Here is a 22,677-nt window from a genome sequence, read left to right on the forward strand (position 1 = left end):
TACCCATGAAAATGTCCTACCCGAGTTAACTGCGCATGCTCCTTCACTACTTAACACACGTCCATAAATATCTGCTGCTTTCGAGTCTCTGCTTTTCGAAGAAGAAACAAAGTTAGTTTTATCGCATTTATATATATATATATATATATATATATATATATATATATATGTATGTATGTATGTATGTATGTGTGTGTGTGTGTGCGTGCGCGTGTTTGAGTGTCATACATTTTTGACTTACCATGTGCAGTTTGAATACACTCTTATCGGGGTAACTTGTCGGATTTAAGGTAGTCTTGGCAAAATGTAAGTAAGCGAATACGAAGTCCATTTAAACTGTGGTACCTTAAATCCGACAAGTTACCCCAATAAGCCAGTAACCGCGCCTCGTAGTACAGGCCACAGGGCTCTTCAAATCTGGACCTTGATTCCAAATCCAGGCCTTGTTTTCTGTTCTCCCAGGTAGTTTAATAATTACTGATTCTGATTGGTCAGAGGCTTCACATCTGGCTCACAGGTAAAGGAAGGCTGGAAAACCAGCAGTGCTCAGACCTCGAGGACTGTGATTTGAATAATAGGGTTCTACACAGTGGTCATCTTATATGAAATATTCACATTCCCAAATGTTTTAAATATGAAATGGACCTGCTGGTCTAATGAGTAAGGATGGGTTAGGATACTCAGAGATACATTCACTAAAGGGAAAAACATGGACATTTAAAGATTAACTATGACAATATGAAAGATAATTATCTCTATATTTCTGTATCTTTAATAATGTCCTACCACCCTAAACATGGAGGGGAGCAGATATTTATGGAGTGTTTACATCTATAATAATGTCCTACCACCCTTAACAGAGAGGGGAGCAGATATTTATGGAGTGTTTACATCTATAATAATGTCCTACCACCCTTAACAGAGAGGGGAGCAGATATTTATGGAGTGTTTACATCTATAATAATGTCCGACAACCCTTAAGAGAGAGGGGAGCAGATATTTATGAAGTGTTTACATCTATAATAATGTCCTACCACCCTTAACAGAGAGGGGAGCAGATATTTATGAAGTGTTTGCATCTATAATAATGTCCTACTATATTATCACAAGGTAGGACAAAATAACTGATATGGTTAGAAATTTCCGCTACAGGTAGGAAAATATTTTAGGTAGGAAAACATTTCAGAACACCTGTTCCAAGCCCGGATTAATGGGGAGGGTTGGTGTCAAGAAATAAAGACTGTCTCATCACTGCATCACTGATGTCAAAATGTGGGAAATATGTGGTTGTATAAATAAATGCGTTGAAGTAGGTTAATGATTCTGTGCCGGGTATAGCCCATTATACCCGGATGCATGGACGCATTATAAGAATGAGAAAGACGATGCGTGCACACTAATTAACCTATACCCTATTCACATATAGACTGTAATTGTAAATATAGACTGTAAACTCACAATACACTGTAATTTTTGCAACAGAAATGGATGAGATGGGCAGGCAGCTGAAGGTGGGATTTTTGTCCTTGGTAAAACTCTGACGGTCTCCAGACTGGTAACAACGTTGTTTTCTAGGCATAGCCAAACAAATCTCCTCCTGTTTGAAAAGGTGTAGAAAACTCAATTTAGCTACTATTTTACGGTTTTTGTGAGGGACAGTCGAATTCTTTCGTTAAGTTTTTTGTGTTCTTGCACCTACACTTTAAAACTCGTTTCAGGGGAGCAGAGGGGGGGCCCGATCGGTGTTTTGCCCCGAGGCCTTGTGTGCAGTTGCTCCGCTGTTCTGACAAAATATCCTACCTATCGAGACATGATATCGAGCCTTTCTGCGCATGTGCAGTTCCACCGTCTTGGGAATATGGTTAGGTTTTAGGGGTTAGGGTTAGGGTTAGGGTTAAGGTAAGGGTTTTGATAAAGTAGGACGTTTTCTCTGAACACCGCCACTGTACATACTGTATAGTACTGTCTCACCTCGCTTGTACATCTTGTTTTAAGCTTTTTTGTGGCAGTTGCAGTTCAATTTCAATATCTTCCAAGATATTATACGCAAGTTGGGAATGCTTAAAATGCGCCACAATTTTCCCCCATAGGCAACAGCACTCTCTGCTGACTTTCCACTAAACCAGGGGTGTCAAACTCGAGTCCTGGAGGGCCGGAGTCCTACGTATTTTTGGGTTTCCCCTCATTTAACACACCTGAATCAACTCCTCGCACGTCCTTGTGCTAATTACCACACAGCTCTTGAGCTGAATCATTTGTGGTGTAACAGGGCTCCGGCCCCCCAGGACTGGAGTTTGACACCCCTGCACGAAACACTGTTTCCACCTCACAAAACTTTGCTAGTACAGTAGTTGTTTTTAAGACTGTAAAATACTTCCATGACGTCACAGTAGGCGGAAGTCATTGCTCTCACACCCACTGAATGGCAAAAAAACCGAGGTGGCGTTAGCGTTCAGCTTGAATACACCAAAAAACATCTAAAATGGTAAAGAGTTGTCTTGTGATTGAAATAGGCGCTGTATTTTTACAGACTGCCGAAAAACTAAACAGTATTGGATGTGAATCGGTTACATATGGCCTAATCATCAAAATGAAAAGAAATAAATGCTTGAAATATATTACTCTGTGTAATAAATCTATATGATCTATTGGTTTCACTTTTTAAGTTATTACTGAAATAAATAAACTTTTTGTTGATATTCTATTTTATTGATACTGTATGCACCTGTGCAGCTATTCATATGATAGCAAAAGGATATAATGCCACGGTTGTTACTGGGTCAAGAGATTGCGTGAAAAACTCCCATAAACAAAAGCACATGCCTGTGTTCTGTTTACACTGATTGAAGCTTCAACCTTTTATTTTGTAATGTGAGAGAGTTTTCACTGAGGAAATGCGATATAAAAATATATCTTTTCTTATGGATAAGTGTGGATTCGGGTAAGCAGTGACTTTGTAAATTGCAAATATTACTTGTTTTATAGCTTTGATTGCTAGTGTAAAACGTCTTTATAAACATATGCAAATTGTTGGTAACTAGGCTGTTCCTTTTGCGTTATTCACTAGCTTTGTGAGGCTTTTTTGCATGTATAAGAGTGTTTACATGTAAACACTCCATTATTTAACTTATGTTTCTCAAGTACATGTTGTAAAATAGCTTAAATATTATGGATTGTATTTCCTTAAAATAAGATGTTTTACTTAAAATATTAACTTTTGCACTAAAACCTCGTATAATTCACACAAATGTCGTAACTTACGTGCTCTCTGTTTTTTTCAAAAACGGAAGAGGCGAAGGTGCGACGCAAAATTGAAAAATAAAAGCAGTGCGGGGGGCATGTTTCCCAAAAGCACAGTTGCTCATTAATTAAGTTTGTGACTTACACATTTGAAACCATGAAACTGAATGATTTCTCCTCTCCCTGTGTGTCTGCACCCTGCTCCCACCCCCCTCACTCACAAGTACTGCATGCAGCGACAATATTAAGACAGACTCAGAGGCAAGCTAGCCCAGAGAAGCTGGGGGCTGTTCCACGAAGTGAGCTAACCTCAAAAGCCAGGCTTATTTCGACAATCCCGGCTTAATTTTTCCAAATTCGGTTTCACGAACGAGGCTAACCTGAAGCTCCGCTTAGTTACTATGTCAACATATGCTGTGAAGCTTAGCTTAGCTTGATGAATATGATTGGACAAGCCATGTGATGTCACAGCACAACATTCTGCGGGGCTGGGATTATTCTGCTGCTGTTCTCTCCCTCTCTCACACACATCGACCCTCCAATATAAAATTATTACAGATTACATGCAGGCCATTCCAATTACTCAGAAAGTATAAAATGACAAGGAGTGCATTGAAAGCTTTTACATAAATAACCATGGCGTGCCCGTTTATTCATAATCCAGTTGATGAGGGAGCGCGGCTCATTCATAGAGCTTTAAGGCTACAGGTTCCACAAGTACTTCGGCCCAGGATAGATCCGTTGCATTTTCCAGGTGATTATTTGTACGAGCGCTTTAGATTTAGGAGATGCAGTATTACTATTTGTGTCAGTTATTGGAACCTTACTTTTCTAAGAACACACGTCGCTCTAAAGCCCGAAAGGGATACACAGTCTATGTGTATCGCTTTGCGTTACTTTGCCAGTGGTTCATTTCTGTACAGTGTGGGGGATGCTGAACATTTAAGCAAAGCTACAGTGTGCCGTGAAATCAGGAAGGTTTACATTGCATTAAAGTCCTTTTTAAATATATTCATTACCTTTCCTGGCCAAAAATACGGTACCTTTAACATAAGATTGCACCTGACTGGAAGGAACATCTGAGGATGTTCCTCCCTCAATAGGCCGTGCACGGTTCTGTGCAAGGGCCATCACCTCGGCTGGCAGGGGCGTTGCTAGAGATTTTGGGCCCCATGAAAGCATATCATATTAGGCCCCCCAGTCCAAACCAATCCAGTTATTTTCCTAATTTTTTAGGGCCCCTGTCACTCAGGGGCCCTTGGAATCGTCCTAGCTTTCCTCCCCCTTACGGCGCCCCTGTCGGCTGGGGTACAGGCTGCTGGAGGTGGGCCCCCACCGGTTGCAGCAGCCGCAGCTCTCTCTTTGGTGGCTAAATTATACAATGCAATGTGGGCTTTAAATGCATTCTTTAAAAATGTAGTTCTAACTAGATTTACTTTTTACCATTCTGAAGAATATTTTTGTATTTAATCTTCACTTGCTGCCTGGACCTTTTTGTTCCACTCATGTTGCTCCTGAAACCAAGCATTAATATTATTTTTTTATATAATTGCAATTATTAATAATTACACATATGTAAAAGGAAATATTATGACTATATATTTTGAAGGCTTGAAACTGTTCTCATTTAGTTGTTAAATATTTTTACATCCTTAACACAAAGGTTACTTAAATCATGTTCTTACGCATTTAACCTGTCAGCTATTTTCTGCCATGCAGCCTCACGAGATTTGATGATGCAGCTCGTGTTCCCCTTTCTGGTTATTATGTCTTTGTAGTCCTCATAGGCTTGCAGTAATAATTCTCACGCAGCTCTTTCCTTCCATTCTTACTTATCCAGCATTGATTAACAAGGCTGCTTTTTATATCGCGTGGATGCACACGAGCCTTGCTTGTCAAGCTTGGCTTGAATTAGTGGAAATTAAATAGCCTACACCTGAATTTTGTTTGTGGAACTGAATGAGCCTGAAGTGAACTGTTAGGCTAACTCAATAATCCTCGATTTTATAAGCTCACTTCCTGGAACAGCCCCCTGGTTGGTGAAGTAATATATGGTGGTAGTTTATTTTGAGCTTTTTTCATGTACATGTACAGCTTTCTGTTAATAAAAGTGCCTGTGTGACATTGGGGACATTTAGCTCTGACTTTTAACTGTCTTTCTTCATGAGAAAAACATTGAGATATGTATCATATAAATAATATCGAGGTACGATTTTTGGTTCATATCGCCCAGTCCTACTTTCTAAGTTGATAACAGGAGCTTTTGGTAAATGTGCCCTAGTTAAGGAGCAAAATATAAAGATATTTTGCAAATTGTTATATTATGCAAAGCAGTTGGGAGCGAGTGTTTGTGTTGCTTGGCTACAGTCAACAGTTGGCTAGTGGGAACTTTTTTTTCTTGTAGAGATCCATAAATGTTTAAATAAATTTGCAGTTATCCATGAAAGGAGGAGAAGTTTTTATCGTCTTTCCTCAGTGAAAACTCTCTTGCATCACAAAGTAAAAGGTTGTGGCTATTCAGACCGCTGTTAAGTTAGCCTCATATTCGATATTAAGTTTTCCAGCTTTAATAACTTTGTTATTAAACTTTGTTTCACAGCTATTAATACAGGGGTGGGCAATCTTATCCGCAAAGGGCTGGTCTGTATGCGGGTTTTCGCTGCAACTCCCTAATTAGATTACTAATTAGAGGACTGATTGGCTGAAGAGTCCTCACCTTTGAACAGCTGAGCTAAAGGTTATCCCAAAAACCTGCTTCGCACTCAAAAGTTCAACCTCCCAGGCCTAATAGTCTTATGTATAATCTAAACAGCACACATTTGTGATTTAACTTTTTGTTTTTCAATACATATTATTTTCATTCCCTGTACAGTAGATAGCAGTAAATTTATTTTTAGAAATTGCTAGTCAAGTAATTTTATAAAAATCGCTAAATATATATACATAAGAATACAAATATTAAACACATGACATGGACTAAAAAATAAATGAAATGTGGTATACATACATGTAACTTAAAATGGAGTGTAAAGAAAATAGAATAGGGATACTTTATTGATCCCTGTGGGGAAATTGTCTTTACACCTATCCTATTTTGCTTTTGACACATATGTATGTGAGAGCAAGCTTGAGGGGTCATACTGCAGGGTCAGCCAGCGTCCAGTGTCCCTGGAGCTGGGGGTTAAGGGCCTTAATGTGGGGCCCAAGGGCAGCATCAGCCTGCCAGCCTTGGAATTCGAGTCAGTCACTAGCACAAATCCTAACCCAGAGCACCCCAGACAACATATTATAATCAAGTGACTAATAGGGCCACCTTTGCCTTTAGGACAGTGTTAAAACTTCTACAATGCTGTCATCCACAGTCTGAAATGTGTGTAATTGGAAATTGGACCATATTTCAAGAAGTCTTTGAGTGATGAAGGAGGTGGAAATCTATTTTGCCCTCTGTGCCCCAGAACATTCCATAGCAGTTTAATAATATTTAGTTCCAGTGATTGGATTGGAAGGTATTTGGCTTCGTCCTGCTGCTAATGAAAACTCTCTTGAATTTTTTTGCAGTGTGTAGGGGAATTATCAACTTGGAATATGGAAACATCATGAGGGAGCAGTGTTTGCACCACAGGGTGCACGCAGTCCTCTAAAATTACCTCATCTTCCTTGGTTATTATACGACCACGCAGAGCCATCATTGGACGTAATGCCTCTCACGAGATGGCTGCCCATACCAACAGACATTGTAGGTTAAAGGCATCCATTGTCTTTTCCCAAAAATAAACCCTTCTAAAGGGACAAAGGGATAAAGGATGGCTTATTGTTACTTGTTTCCATTGCTCAGGGGCCCAGGCTTTGTGCACCTTACACTAGGTTAAGCATCTTTCTGTTTTAGCTTTAGATGCCAGTGGTCTCCAAATGACAGCCCTGCAGTAAATGTCAGCTATGTGAAGCCCAAAACAAACAGGTTCTTTTGAGACTGTGCCACAGATCTGCTGATTCCATTGTGAGGTCGTACTTTTCTGGTGTGTAGCAAATAACCCAGTGATTCTCAAACCGGTCCTAGGGGGACCGGTTTGACCGGTACAGGGATGCTATATATATGAAAAATCTATAGCTAGGATGTATGATATTATGTTCAGCAACTTACATATTTATCCAGACAAATTGACATTCAGGATGTGAAAATGTGTTTTTCAGGTACCATGATGCCCAGGATGTGACCAGCAACTTCCTGGGAGCCATGTGGCTCATCTCCATTACCTTCCTGTCCATTGGGTATGGTGACATGGTGCCGCACACCTACTGTGGGAAAGGCGTCTGCCTGCTGACTGGCATCATGGTAACCCTGCCGCTGGCACAGCATGCTTCATTCGCCCTGTTCATGTTGCTCATTCAGAGACAGAAAGGCAGTCTGTCTGGCTTCTGTCTTTAGATTGTCAGTGCATGTGTGGGTGAGTGAGAGTGTTTGATATGAGTGTGTGTGAGCTGATGTGTGCGTGTGCCTGAGTGTGTGTGAGTTGGTGTGCGTGCATGTGCATGAGTTTGTGTAAGCTGATGTGTGCATGTGCCTCAGAGTGTGTGAGTTGGTGTATGTGCATGAGTGTGTTTGAGTTGGTGTGTGCGTGTGCATGAGTGTGTGTGAGCTGCTGTGTGTGTGTGCCTGAGTGTGTGAGCTGATGTGTATGTGTGCATGAGTGTGTGAGCTGATGTGTGCGTGTGCATGAGTGTGTGTGAGCTGATGTGTGTGCGTGTGCATGAGTGTGTGTGAGCTGCTGTGTGTGCGTGTGCATGAGTGTGTGTGAGCTGCTGTGTGTGTGTGCGAGCTGATGTGTGTGCGTGTGCCTGAGTGTGTGTGAGCTGATGTGTGTGCGTGTGCATGAGTGTGTGTGAGCTGATGTGTGTGCGTGTGCATGAGTGTGTGTAAGCTGATGTGTGTGCGTGTGCATGAGTGTGTGTGAGCTGATGTGTGCGTGTGCCTGAGTGTGTGTGAGTTGGTGTGCGTGCATGTGCATGAGTTTGTGTAAGCTGATGTGTGCATGTGCCTCAGAGTGTGTGAGTTGGTGTATGTGCATGAGTGTGTTTGAGTTGGTGTGTGCGTGTGCATGAGTGTGTGTGAGCTGCTGTGTGTGTGTGCCTGAGTGTGTGAGCTGATGTGTATGTGTGCATGAGTGTGTGAGCTGATGTGTGCGTGTGCATGAGTGTGTGTGAGCTGATGTGTGTGCGTGTGCATGAGTGTGTGTGAGCTGCTGTGTGTGCGTGTGCATGAGTGTGTGTGAGCTGCTGTGTGTGTGTGCGAGCTGATGTGTGTGCGTGTGCCTGAGTGTGTGTGAGCTGATGTGTGTGCGTGTGCATGAGTGTGTGTGAGCTGATGTGTGTGCGTGTGCATGAGTGTGTGTGAGCTGATGTGTGTGCGTGTTCATGAGTGTGTGTGAGCTGATGTGTGCGTGTGCCTGAGTGTGTGTGAGTTGGTGTGCGTGCATGTGCATGAGTTTGTGTAAGCTGATGTGTGCATGTGCCTCAGAGTGTGTGAGTTGGTGTATGTGCATGAGTGTGTTTGAGTTGGTGTGTGCGTATGCACGAGTGTGTGTGAGCTGCTGTGTGTGTGTGCCTGAGTGTGTGAGCTGATGTGTATGTGTGCATGAGTGTGTGAGCTGATGTGTGCGTGTGCATGAGTGTGTGTGAGCTGATGTGTGTGCGTGTGCATGAGTGTGTGTGAGCTGCTGTGTGTGCGTGTGCATGAGTGTGTGTGAGCTGCTGTGTGTGTGTGCGAGCTGATGTGTGTGCGTGTGCCTGAGTGTGTGTGAGCTGATGTGTGTGCGTGTGCATGAGTGTGTGTGAGCTGATGTGTGTGCGTGTGCATGAGTGTGTGTGAGCTGATGTGTGTGCGTGTGCATGAGTGTTCCCTTATTGCCCCTTATGCTGTCAATTTTTAACTCCCTGTAGCTGTCTGTTCTTTCCTGACTTTCTGTGTGTCTCTTCCCTATCCAAAATATGTCAGTGTTTAAGAAGCAGTTCAAGAGATGCTTGATTAGTTCACCAGTAAATGGCAGACTGTCCCACAGAGATTGTCCCTTAGAGATTGCTATTTAATGGTCAATTTATAAAAGTGTTGAGAATGTTTTTGAAAATCCAAAATGAATCAGGCAGGTTTTCAGTAAAGCATACATAGAATATTCTGTGACTAGTAAATTTGTAGTCATTTCCATTTAAATTAATTTCCATGGAGACTTTTAATCAGTACGTAAGTAACATTGGCATATGAATCTTAAACAGCTTACACGGGCAACGTGATAAGTATGTTTGGGTAATGTTCTCTGTGACCTAAATAGAACATTCTAGAACAAACTGAACATACTCATTTACATTAGGAAGATGTACTGTATGTCATATGGCCAGTGGCCCCTGACGCAGTTGTCATGGCAGTGCTGCAGCTGTTGTTGTTTAGTTGGATTTCTGCATTTTAATACTGCTGGACATTATGTACACCGAAGGAAATCAGGTTAAGCTTCACATTGTTTCCCGTAAAAGCATAATAGCAGAGCTGTCTGCTGCTACTCTACAGGCTACATGGTAGTTTAGCTGCACAGTCGGCAAGAAATGACACAATATCCTGACACATGGAAATTATTCGCGTGTGTTTGTGTGTCATTTATTTGTAATCGTATTTGTTAATTTTGTCCTATTAGGTGTCATGGTGACTCAGTGGCTGTTAGCATTGTGTCAGACTTCCAAGGTTAGAAGCTGGGATGGTGATTACCCCTGGGTGTGTGCACCGTGTGTAAGTCTGGTATTCTGTACCAGAAAAGGTCTTTTACTTTTGTTTTTCTTTCCCTTTTTAGTGCCACTGAAACACTCCTATATGAGCACGGTGGAAAGGGGGCGTCCCTTCAGCTCTGCCCTGTTGTGTGACTCTGTTAAGGCTATTCTTCCCTAATTTGCTTGAGAGGGAGCACAGTCCCCTGGGCTGGGATTGCAGGGACCCTGTGCGGCTGCTGCAGGAAATGTGGCCACTGACCAGTTCTATTATTTCATTGGTTGCTTAGCCGTGAAATATCTTATGCTTCACTTGTTATACTAGAGGAAGAATGGAATAGAAATTGAGTTCCTGCTAAAGCCATTTTTCAAATTATTGTTTGGTCCTCTGGTGACAGGCACCGTTTTCATCTTTGGATGACGTTCAATCCTGTGATCATTATCTGTTCATAATTAATTTTGTCATCTCTGTGAACTTTTCTGTACCTCACCTGCACTGCATGCACCCCCACACATTCCCCATACTGCGCTATCAAATTCTCATGCGCTCCAAGAATTTCCGATTCAAAAATGAAAAGAAGGCGTGGATATGAGGCTGGGGAGGGAAATAGGCATGTCTGAGCTGCTGAATCTCCTCCAGCATCCCAGCTGTACTGAGCTGCCTAAGAGGAGGACATGGAGTCACTGAGAGAACAGAGGTGTGTCTTAGTGAAAGTGAATTGACAGACTCTCTACAGGTGGAAATTTTGACCTTGTTGTCATGACTACAGTGAATGCCGGCTGCTGGAATGTACTCTTGTCCTAGTTAGTGGTGGGAGGTAGGATGCTATGGTGCCATTTGTGAGTTATAACTTGTAACTCTGACACATTTGCTTAAGGTTCCAAATACCACAAATTTAAGAACAAGACAGAAATAAGAAGTGTCCCCTACCTTGAGCCCTGTGACTCCAGGCTCCTCATGGCCCTATGCGAGATATGAGGATGGGTGGATGGATGGATGCATAGATAAATATAGTTCTAATATCAAATATCATAGATTTTTTTGCAAATGTGACCGTGGAGATGACATTGCACACCTACAGACTCACAATACTGGCATGTCAGAAGTCACTGTCATGAAAATACTGAATACATGTAGGTTGAGCACACACAGAGGCAACAAAGCTACCTGGAGTAGCTACCATAAATGTAAGTGTAAAGATACAAATACCACATACCCATTCTGTGATGTAGCTTACACACAATTGGTCTGGGTGCTGTTGATATGTACACCATGTACTGTACACTGGCTCCGATCTCACTGCATGTCACTCTTGGTGACAGGTGCACTTCTCTCGCGTGGCTTTGCTGTGCCTGAGTAAATGTTATACATTGCTAATCAGTCATCATCAGTCCCAGAAGGCCAGAACATTTATCCTTGTTCCTCTGTCCCCTAATTGCAGTTCCTTTCTCTCACTTCTCCCTCAGTTTAATTCCATTCATTTCAATTGACAAGACAAGAAATCACTCATGTTTACAAAAATTCAAATATGATACAAGGCATCTACAGTGAAATGACTTTCTGAACGTAAACGCAATTTGGAATCAGTATAAATATTAAGACTTTAGCCAGCAAGGGTCCTCATGTACAGGGATGCTGTGTGCCTGTATACTCACTCAGCAGGTTGATGGTTCAAATCCTAGAAATATATAAAGCACAATCATTGGGAGTCCTTGTATGTAATAGTCAATTTAGCCAGCGTGACATATAACACATAATAGAATAGAACGATACATAGAAGTTTGGTGCGGCACCTCACAGTGTTTTGTCATAATTTAGTCTTTTAAGCATGATTTTGGGCCTAATTGGGGCTAATCAAGGCCAGGGGCCTTAATCCTGCATGGTGGTTTTCTTTCATATATTTTTGTACCTTGTGGGGTGGCATACTCAGATGCTACAAAGGGCAGCCAAAGAGAGGCTGGATCATTTTTTTCCCATGTTTTAAAAAGCTATTTAATTATAGTTTGGCTTTAAGCAGCCCACTCATCGATAAGCTTGCAAGGCAGTACAGGAGTCCTGCTGGTCGTATGTGACCTAAAGACCAGTGGCTGCTACTGTGCTCTGTCACTCCATCAACAATCAATAAAACTGTATTAAATGTGACCCATAATGGAGTATTTTTAGAAGCAGGCTAATTGTTGCAAATTCAATAGAATGGGTTTCTGGAGAAGAACAGATTTCCTTCACTTTCAGTCTTCCGTTGTCTAATCTGGGCATGCGGTTCTCAGGCTGCGATGTCGACCCCCTGTGAAATATGATAATAGCAGCTTCAGCCCCAGTGAAGGTCAGAGCCCAGGGACTGGCCATGATTCTCACAAGCTGCAGCAAAGAAATCCAGATTCCTGTCGTCTGGCTAAGACACAATTAAATTCTTTATCATCTGGGGCCAAACTGTGCTGAGTCAGTCTGGATGTGGCTGTGTAACTGTCAGAGGGCCATAGTAACAGAAACCCAACCCCCTCCTACCCCCCCCCCCCCCCACCCCCCCAGGGCGCAGGGTGCACAGCACTGGTCGTCGCTGTGGTTGCTCGGAAGCTGGAGCTGACCAAGGCAGAGAAGCATGTACATAACTTCATGATGGACACCCAGCTCACCAAACGGGTAGGAAGGCTGAATGGGAGACCGCGGGCGACTCTGCTTTGCTCAGCTGCAGCCTGGCTCCCTGTGCAGACCGCTACGTCCTTACAGGGACATTTTGCTACTCTGATTTGTGGGATGATTGCTGCCCCCTTCGGCAAACCTTCCCAGTCTTTTTTGCACTAGAATGTCCCCTTTTTTCATAAACATACAGTATGCAGGCATGAGTCAGAAAACGGTGATCACAATGCATCTCTTTGCTCTCTTCGTTCAGACATCTTATCCCTTTACGTAACCCTGGCTAATCAAGCAAAGTTTGATGCTGTGTTATTTGATCTGATCAACCAATGGAAAGGCTTGCTCCAGAAATGACAGGAAAATTGCTTTTTTGCTAAAAAAAAAAGCAATTTTTTGTCTTTTAAAAGGGGAGAAGAATGTGACCAAAATGGCTCAAATTGACAAGCTCCACCTCACAAGGTTTCATAGTTGTGGCTTTATCATCTGGGGTTTACGTTTTATAATAATTTAAAAAAGTAAGGCGACATATGCTGTCTGAGCACCACATGAAAACCAGTATTGAATTAAATTGTGAATTAAAGTTCTGTCATTTTACAATAAAAAACAAATGACTTAATTGCAACAAAGAGATGGTAATATCTCTAAGTACAGGGATACTGAACACACTGCTGAACAGGCTGGCATAATTGGATCCTGTAATTTCACCGTAGAGTTCATTTGCGAGGCCAGATGGACCCCCAGTAATGAACGGTACCCCTGTGGTTTGGGCCTGAACTGCATAATCAGCTGGCGATGACCTAGCAGTTACACAATGGAAGAATGTAAATGGAACCATTTTCCCACACAGGGTTAAGTTTGCTGGATTAGCATGACTGCACAGCAGTATTCTCTACCTGGAGGTTGCCACCCCGTCACTCTCTCCTCTCTGCTGTTCATTCTTCTTTCCTATTAAACTAGAACTATTTCACTGAATGGGGGGTATTTTCAGGAACCAGAGGGATTTTTCAGAAACAGACAGATATAGGGAGAAGCTCAGCCTCTGTTCTTATAATGAATGCAGGAAATATGCTCTAGTGATAGAAACAAAAACCAGTTTTATGAGTCAGAGATATGGGATCAGGGTTCCCTGAAAGGGGGATTGCATTTTTCATGACTGTGATGGGAATAATGTGAGAGTGACAGGGCCTGATGACAGATGTGCTTATCTAAGCTGGCTGGCTGTGTCTGTGTGAGACCAGTGACCCCACTCAGCCTTTGCAGCCTGCCTCTGGCACTTGCAGATCAAGAACGCAGCAGCCAATGTGCTCCGGGAGACCTGGCTGATCCACAAACACACACGGCTGGTGAAGAAGATCGACCACGCCAGGGTCCGAAAGCACCAGCGCAAGTTCCTGCAGGCCATTCACCAGTGAGGCCCCGGCCACGCTGCTGCCTGCACCCTCCCCAGCACACACCACCTACTGTGTAGCAGTTCACTCACACACATTTTGGATTCTATTTTACCCAGGTGGACTTACCGGTCCATTACTGGCTTCTACTTTACTCATGCAGACATATTGATCTATTCCATGTCATACACTAGATCATGTACTGAATGTCTGTTTTACTTTGGCAGGGTATTGTATGCTTTAAATGGACGGTCACTCTCTCGATGCCTTTAACCCTGGGGTGGCCACTCTTTTCCAGAAAGAGCCACTATGTGGGCTATGAAAGTTTTCTCTGAAAGTCCCTAATTAGATCACAAAATAGAGGACTGATTGGTTAAGTTCTCACAGCAGGGTTTGAACAGCTGACCTAAAGGTTATTACAAAAACCTGCATACACACTGGCCTTTTGCAAATAAGATTGTTCATCCCCTTTTTAACCCAGACTGATGAACACTTGTGTAATTAGCTCACTTGCTGCTATCTGTTAGATCCCCGACATCCTGGGTTTGGCTTTATAGTACAAGTATTAACAGTGGTGGGCAAAGCTAACTGAAAAGTTAGCGTCTATATCTGCTAATCCGCTAGCTCCAAAGTTTAATTTGATAACGATAAACCAATAAACCACAAAAAAATTGAGCAAAAGCTAGTGATAACCCCTAACCACTGATGTGACAACTTTTATTATATGAGTTTAGCTTTGGTTTGGTTTTTGACTCCGAAACCCTTAAAAAATATAACTAGAAACCCGAAATTTAAATTTCTTATAGCTTAGACATAGAGCTTTCCAAAAAGGAATAGCATGCCAAGATCAAAGGATAATCAGGATTTACACAAGTAAATTAACAAATGAAATTAAAATTACTACAGTTAACAAAAATGTGCCTACAATAACGCATGCTGCTGCTGACACTGGTAGGGCTGATTTATACTTCTGTGTCGAGCCTACGCAAGTGACTTACACTGCTATGAGCATTTACTCTTGTGCGCTAGTTCACCACAATTGTGATGAGGTGCGATGTCACATGATTTGATTCAACATAATGCAATTCAATGCGATACGATGCAAAAGAATATGATATGCAATTCAATATGGTACAGATAAATTTTATCCTGTGCAAATTGGGTTAATCACACAAAACATTTATGCTGGTGCACTGATGCAGATCCAAGACGACCAATCACAGTTGTTGTGGTTTGCATCACCAAGATGTATACTTACATAACTGGGAAGGTGTGTCAGGCTAGGGTGTAGCTACAGTGTAGAGTATGCAGCTACCTATGGTGTCGATTCCATGTAAAAGTATAAATCAGCCTTTAAGACTGTAACGCAGAGGTACACTACAATGCTATTCTGCTGCTGTATTGACCAACTACATCATGTTTTTACACATAGTCAGCCAACAGCATGCCAGACAGACTGTTGCAGACATGCTCACAACAAACAGGAACAAATATGTATGATTTTATGGTTTAGAAACATGTTGACCGCTAAACTTTATTCACTTTACCTGCAAAAAAAATGTTATCAGATTCTCAATTATTGGAACTAAATTTAGCAGAAGTTAATTGGTCTGCTAAACATTTTCAAAGTTAGCAGAAATCCTAATCCACTAACGATAAAGTTCGGTTTTGCTAATTAGCAGTTATGTGTGTATTAGCAGAACCCTGCTCACTAGCCAAGCCCGTCTTCCTATTCAGCATGTTTGCAGTCCTGATCCCCACCCATCCCTTCGTTACTTTGTCCTCTCCAATTGTTAAAGCACATTTCTGCAGCCCCTCCCCCTGGTGCTGGGCCGGTGACAAGTTCACTGTCATTCTGCCCAGGCTACGCAGTGTGAAGATGGAGCAGAGGAAGCTCACGGACCAGGCCAACACGTTGGTGGACCTCTCTAAAGTATGGCATTAATGCTCCACCAGTATATTGCCAATCAACCATAACATTAAAACCACTGACAAGTGAATTGATTAACATTGATTATCCCATTACAATGTCACCTGTCAAGAATGCTTTTATATATTAGGCAAGTGAAAAATAAGTCTTGAAGTTGAAAAATGAGCAAGCATAAGGATCTGAGTGACTTTGACAAACTCCATATTATGATGCTAGATGACTGAGTCAGAGCATCGTCAAAACAGCAGGTCTTACGGAGTGCTCCCAGTATGCAGTGGTTAGTACCTACCAAAAAAGGTGCAAGGAAGGCCAACCAGTGAATTGGCAATGGGGTCATAAGCACATGGGGAGCGAAGGTTGACTTGCCTGGTCTGATCCACAGGAGAGCTACTGTAGCACAAATTGCACAAAAAGTGCTGGCTATGAATGAAATGTGTCAGAACACACAGTGCATCACAACTTGCTGCATATGTGGCTGCAAAGCTGCAGACTGGTCAGAGTGCCGAAAGTGCCTACAATGGGCATCTGAGCGTCAGAACTAGACCGTGTTGATGGCCAGGTGCATGTGGATGTTACTTTGACACATACTACATATCAAAACATTGTTGCAGCCCAAGTACACCCCTTCATGGCAACGGGATTCCCTGAAGGCAGTGGCCTCTTTCAGCAGGATAATGTGCCCTGCCACACTGCAAAACTTGTTCAGGAATGGTTTGAAGAACATGGAATGGAGTTCAAGGTGTTGACATGGCCTCCAAATCCTCCAGATCTCAATCTTATCGAACATCTGTTGGATATGCTGGACAAAAAAGTACGAAAAAAGGCCCAAACTCACAACTTACTGGACTTAAATGATCTGGTGCCAGGTACCACAGCACACCTTCAGTGGTCTTGAGGAGTCCATGGCTCGATGGGTCAGATGTTATGGCAGCACGAGGGAGACTAACACAGTGTTAGGCAGGTGGTTTTAATGTTGTGGCTGATCAGAATTTCACTCTATATGCTTCTGTACACTGTGATGTAACGATAAATCAGAATCTACCTTTTACACTCAAATGAGGCTTTATGACACTGAAACTGACTGCTAACACAATGCTGACTAGGACTTCATAATTGATCTTTTCTGAATTTCAATTTAAACCCATATGCAATCTCATTCTTACATGACATGGTTTCTGCCATTTTTGCCTTAGCAAAAGAGATCTGTTATATCAAACCAAGTGCTCCCTTTTTCAGCCCTAAGCTGCATCAATAAATATACATGTACAAGGCTGCGTTATATCACGTGACAGGAAGGAGGGGAGGGGGCAGGAAAAACAGGTACTATAATAAAGAGCAGGCTAGGTTTAAATTTATGTTTAACATTTCTAATTGGAAATGAACAGAATGATGTTACATAATTTTTTATTCTGTGGAAAGATAGATCTGCTGGTCAGATTTAATAATGAATTATATTATTGCATGTCTCAGGCTGGAAATTTGAAACCTCTTATTGAGCATTACTGGGTAATTGTGGTCAAAGTCACTTTCCATCCTTGGTGTAGAATCCAGTTCCACAGTGATGCATGGAAACCAATGAAGTTTCAGATAGGGACTTATTTTGCCACCCTGGTTGTTGTGATGCTCTGTCGCTCTGCATGCCTGATGCACATTTCCCCTGTACAGTAACACCGCACACACCCCCTCCCCACTGCAGATGCAGAGCGTGATGTACGAGCTCATGTCGGAGCTGAGTGAGCGCAGTGAGGACCTGGAGAGGCAGATGCTGGGTCTGGAGCGGCGTGTGGAGCAGCTGACGGCGGGCTTCAGTGCTCTGCCCGCCCACCTGTCAGCCACGCTCTCCGCCCAGCACAGTGCCCTACTGCAGCGGCTGCAGGAAAGGACCGGGGCCGGGCCCCATAGCCAGAGCAGCCCCAACACCAGCTCCTCCAGCTGCTGACAGGCTCTGAGGGACTGTGGGCAGGCCCCACAGCCTGGGAAATCCCACCACCAACTTCTCTGGCTGCTGAAGGCAAAAGGCTTAGAGAAGAGCGGTTTATTGTGTGATGAGTGTTCCTCCAGCTCCTGGTAACCAGACTGAGAGAATCTTTGGGCAGGCCCCACAGCCTGGGAGGCCCCAACATGAGGCTCTGCAGTTTTTGGAGGGCAAGAGACACTGGAGACTTGACTTGAGGGCAGGCAGGATCCACAGAAGATCATAGAGATGCTGGCACATGGAATGAAAGAAGCTGTGGGACCGACTGCAGTCCCAGAATTGATCCTGTCATATGTGGCAAAAAGGGTGGAGCTAAGGGGAAGGCATGGTAACGCCCCAAAGAAAAGATTGGGGCAGGGGCTGAGAAGAATGTCAGCCCCAATACCAGCAGTAGCTGACAGGCTGAGAGTGACCTGGGGCTGGAGTTAGGGAGGCACACTGAGGGGTTTTTTGGGGCAGTATAATTTTTCTTTTTTTTTGCCTTGCAACACTGTAGTTTTGGACAGTGAAAAAATCCTGTTTTTGAATCAAATTTTCAAAGCTTTTCTCTTCCCACACTGTGATATCTCACCTATGAATAGCGTTCACTGATCACGTGGAGAGTCCAGGATAACCAGCAGTATATTGACAGTAGGTTCAGTCCAAAGAGCATCCAGGCTCTTCTCTGCATATTGTCCATAATCTCCGTATTTCCAATTTCTGTTGGCAGCAGCAAGTTCTACATGCATATACATATTCACATCCATATCCTACTCCTGTACTCCTACCTTATTTTGATATGTTTTTATGTCATCATCTAGTGTTCCACAGATTTTGTGGTTAGCCTGCTATAAAGAGAACTGATATAATCTCTAAAAATAAACATTTTAGCTTCATGGTATTTTAGATGTTTTAAATGAACTATATTAGCTGTTTCCCTCAAGTAAAAAAGCACTGTGAGAGGAAACTATATTACCATATTTAGGTACTTTAAGGGGTAAAATGTGTTTGGTATATGGGCAGTTTGACAGTGAATGGGCCATGAAAATGGGCTTTAGAACCTACAGGAGGAAATTCATTGTAGGGTTCTGTGACAGGAAATTGATAGGTTGCTGCTAATATGGCAGTAACAGATGACTAAGGGGTTGCCCAGCACAGTCTGGAGAGCAAAGACAGCCCTAAATGTCTCCGTTTCCAAAAAGGGGTGCGAACTTTAAGGATGAGCTGCTGAGGAATGCATAAAGAGGAACAGAAAGCAGGCGGGATAAGAAGACGGCTTTAGCAAGGTGGGAGGAGAGTAATAAGGCGGCAGGCGAGGGTGAGAGGGAAGCCGACGCAATTTAAGGCCGAAAGCAACCCAGGCAATTAAAGTGTGGCTCTTATGCTGGTGGCCCCAATCTGAAGCATCCAGCCTTGTTTTGCTGACAGAGACAGGGAGACTCTTCAGCACCTCCATGGCCCACCGGACGTGGTCCTACTGTTCTGCTCGCTGGCCAGGTTCTAGATGCCCCTACTGTAGGTATTGAGGCACTGGGGCGTCCCCGGTGGAATGTTTGCAGCCAAACTAAGGTGGAAAATCAAGGGACAAAATCTGGTAAAAACAGCTTAAATTCTACTGCTTTCAATCAGGTATGAATGACACTTGTATATGTTTCATAATGGCTGTTTGTCTGATAGTAAACAACCCTTTAACATGATTGTACAAACTAGACTATGCTGCAGTTCTGTGGTGGGAATACATATACAGTAAGGTCTTAAACTGTAACGGCAGAAAAAGTTTATTTAGCAGTTTATTCTCTAATGAGATCCAAGTGTATGTGTACTTCCCACTGCCACAATGCAAACTAAAATACATGACCTTCCTAAATGCCAGTGCAAACACAAAGCAGGGTTAATACATCATAACCCAGTCTCTGACAAAAAACATCACACGCAGAGATCCGATTCCTCAGTGGCCTCATTTCTCACCAAAAGATCAACTGACTGTTCAAATAGCTACTGAGAAATCATAAAATGAGGTGTAACTTTTTTTTCTTGTAGTTTGACTGCCTTTGTTGACAGATGGAAATTCTATATTAGAAGGACAGAGAACTACTTAAAAAAGACCCAGTGTTCTTAGATGCAAATGCACTCACAAAGAATATGATTATGATCAGTAGTTCCGTTTACCATTAGTATGCCACAATATTTCTATTTGTAATTATGAATGTATGGATATATTGAAATATATATTAATATAATAACATTATAAAACTAAATTATTATCATAGGGCAGGTAAAGTTGAATGTTGAATTTATTTTTCAATTGTATTTTAGCAAAAATTAATAAAGTATATGGTGTTTAACATATGTCTTCATTGTAGTCTATCTGCTTTATTTGTTTGTGCTTTGACCTGTAACTTCAGGGGCTGACTTTAGGTAGCTTATCTAAATTGTAAAAATTAGTCATAGAAGTTCAGTAGTCAGTCATCATGTTACAATGGATACTGCATATTTCTGCATTATATGGACATAGATGAGTAAATAAATGATTTTTTTCTCATTATTTTCAAAAGGAAAAATACTGACTACCATGAATTGAGCTAGCAAAATCAAAATGTATTTTTCAATCAAAATGCTTAACTGGAATTGATTATGAAAACACAGAACACATTATATGCCATAGTAGTGAGACACCAGCTTTCATTTTGCATTGTTGCTTATAAACAGTTAGCATTTGATTTGATATTTTTTCTTCACCCAGTTGTGTAGTTCAGTAAACTTCCTCCAGGTCCCAGACAGGGACTTTAACTGACATTATTTGCTTACTTCTAGTGATTTAGTCACTGCATGACCTGCTGACCCAGCATTAACGCATTAATAAGATTATTTGGAGCAAAGATACATTATTTTTTATAACAGTACTACATTTAAACAGGAAAGTTTAAGCATTTAAACTAAAGCATTTTTAAGACTAAAGCATTTTATGTACAAGAAAAGATCTAGGGGCTTAAATTTAACCAATGATTATATTCAATCAATATTAAAGTCTGAGAAAAAAACATGTTTGTTTGTCAGATTACCAAGATAAAAATACCAAGATCTATGTAATGCAGAATAGGTACCAGACATGTATGGTCATTACTGGCAGGCGGACATTGAGTTTAGTAATTCCCCTTTCCTGCTGTATGTGAAATTGTAATAACTGCCTGAGGGAAGGGAAGCCAGCAGCCAGAATAAATGCAGCCATATGAAGGTATTCATCCTGTCTGGCAATGCATGTCATACATTGGACATTCAAACATGGTGGGCATTTGACAGCCTGGCTCCAGTTATGGTTACTTCCTCCGGGGGATCATCAGGGCTGGTGATTGACAGATTTCCAATGTCCTTTGTTTCTGTGCATAAAGCCAAACATCTGGCTGTTTGAGCTCCAATGGACTCAGCAAACATAGCTACTAAAATGACTCTCCATTGTGAAAAATGTGAACAGCTTGAATATCACACAGCATGGTGCCTCTGAGGGTTCGGCCTGTGGCTGGCAGAGTGATGCCATCATGGGACCCTTTGAAAGAGGCCCTTAACCCCATTTTCCATAGACACTGTCTAATCCTGCTTACTCATCCACACTTGTATGTCACTTTGGACATAAGTCTCTGCTAAATAAATAAATGTAAAATAATCTTCTAACCCAGTAATATGGAAGGTCAGGCCTTCAGGCCATATGTGGCCAACAGGACAGTTTTATAAATACAGAAAAGGCAGCTCAAAAAAATATTAATAAAAAAACTCAAGACAGCTATAATTACTCTTTTTCATGCAATAAAAGAAAATAACATAAAATAGTAGGGTTGTGTATTGGCAAGAATCTGACGATACGATATGTATCATGATACATGGGTTGCGGTTCAATATATTGGGATACTGAGATACTGTACGCAAGGCTATATTCTGATTTTTTAAAATCTATTATTAGGAAAATTCTCAGTATAAATAACACACCACCATATGCATAAAAGTAAAAAAAAAGTAGACACTGGTATCTGCATTTGCATTTATCACAGTGCCTGTAACATGCAACATCATAGCACTGCTTTTTGTTCAGTCTGAGCAAAGGAATTAACATTTGCTTATATCAATAAAACAGTAAAATAAAAGTACTTGTCAAAATGAGCCCACACTTCAGCTCTGTACACTGCTCTGTCTCTTTTGGACTCAGCCATCAGTAACATTACTAGTCAGCTAGGTTTATTAATGGCAGAAAAAAGATTACAACACTGCTATCGGGGGTCGGGGGTTTAAACACAAAACAAAATTAACCACTGTCTTTCACAAATCTTTACTTTAAATCAATGCAGTGTTTCTGAGAATCAGTACAGTTGATACATTAGAAAATATAATATCACACGAGGTTAGTGTGATATACACTATGTAGACAAAGGTATTGGGACATACCTTTTAATCATTGAATTTGGGTATTTCATTCAGATCATTGCCACAGGTGTATAAAATCAAGCACCTAGCCATACGGTCATGTTTACAAACATTTCTGAAAGAATGGGTCGTATTGAAGAGCTCAATGAATTCAAGTGTGGTACTGTGATAGGATGCCACCTTTGGAATAAGTCAGTTCATGAAATTTCTTCCCTGATAGATATTCTACTTTCAACTTTAAGTGGTATCATTGCAAAGTGGAGGGTTTTAGGAAAAACATAAACTCAGTCACAAAGTTGCAGACCACATAAAGTAACAGAGCAGGGTCACCGAGTGCTTAGGTGCATAGTGTGTAAAAGTCACTAACACT

General features: G+C 41.9%; 1 protein-coding gene across 4 annotated transcripts in view; it reads left to right on the forward strand.

Annotated features, from left to right (window-relative positions):
• Positions 1 to 20,239, forward strand: part of LOC111858209 (small conductance calcium-activated potassium channel protein 3-like) — a 42,774-nt gene extending 22,535 nt beyond the window's left edge. For 2 of the 4 annotated variants that reach the window (XM_023839769.2, XM_072705673.1), the window contains 5 exons: positions 7,432 to 7,573; positions 12,518 to 12,628; positions 13,903 to 14,030; positions 15,874 to 15,943; positions 17,637 to 20,239. In XM_023839769.2, coding sequence (XP_023695537.1) covers positions 7,432 to 7,573; positions 12,518 to 12,628; positions 13,903 to 14,030; positions 15,874 to 15,943; positions 17,637 to 17,879 — 694 coding nt within the window. In that variant the 3' untranslated portion in view covers positions 17,880 to 20,239. The remainder of the gene's footprint in view (positions 1 to 7,431; positions 7,574 to 12,517; positions 12,629 to 13,902; positions 14,031 to 15,873; positions 15,944 to 17,636) is intronic. The other 2 variants (XM_023839770.2, XM_023839771.2) reach the window with 2 other exon arrangements.
• Positions 20,240 to 22,677: the final 2,438 nt, after the last annotated feature.

This window comes from Paramormyrops kingsleyae, chromosome 23 (genome assembly GCF_048594095.1).
Source record: "Paramormyrops kingsleyae isolate MSU_618 chromosome 23, PKINGS_0.4, whole genome shotgun sequence".
NCBI classification, from domain to species: domain Eukaryota; kingdom Metazoa; phylum Chordata; class Actinopteri; order Osteoglossiformes; family Mormyridae; genus Paramormyrops; species Paramormyrops kingsleyae.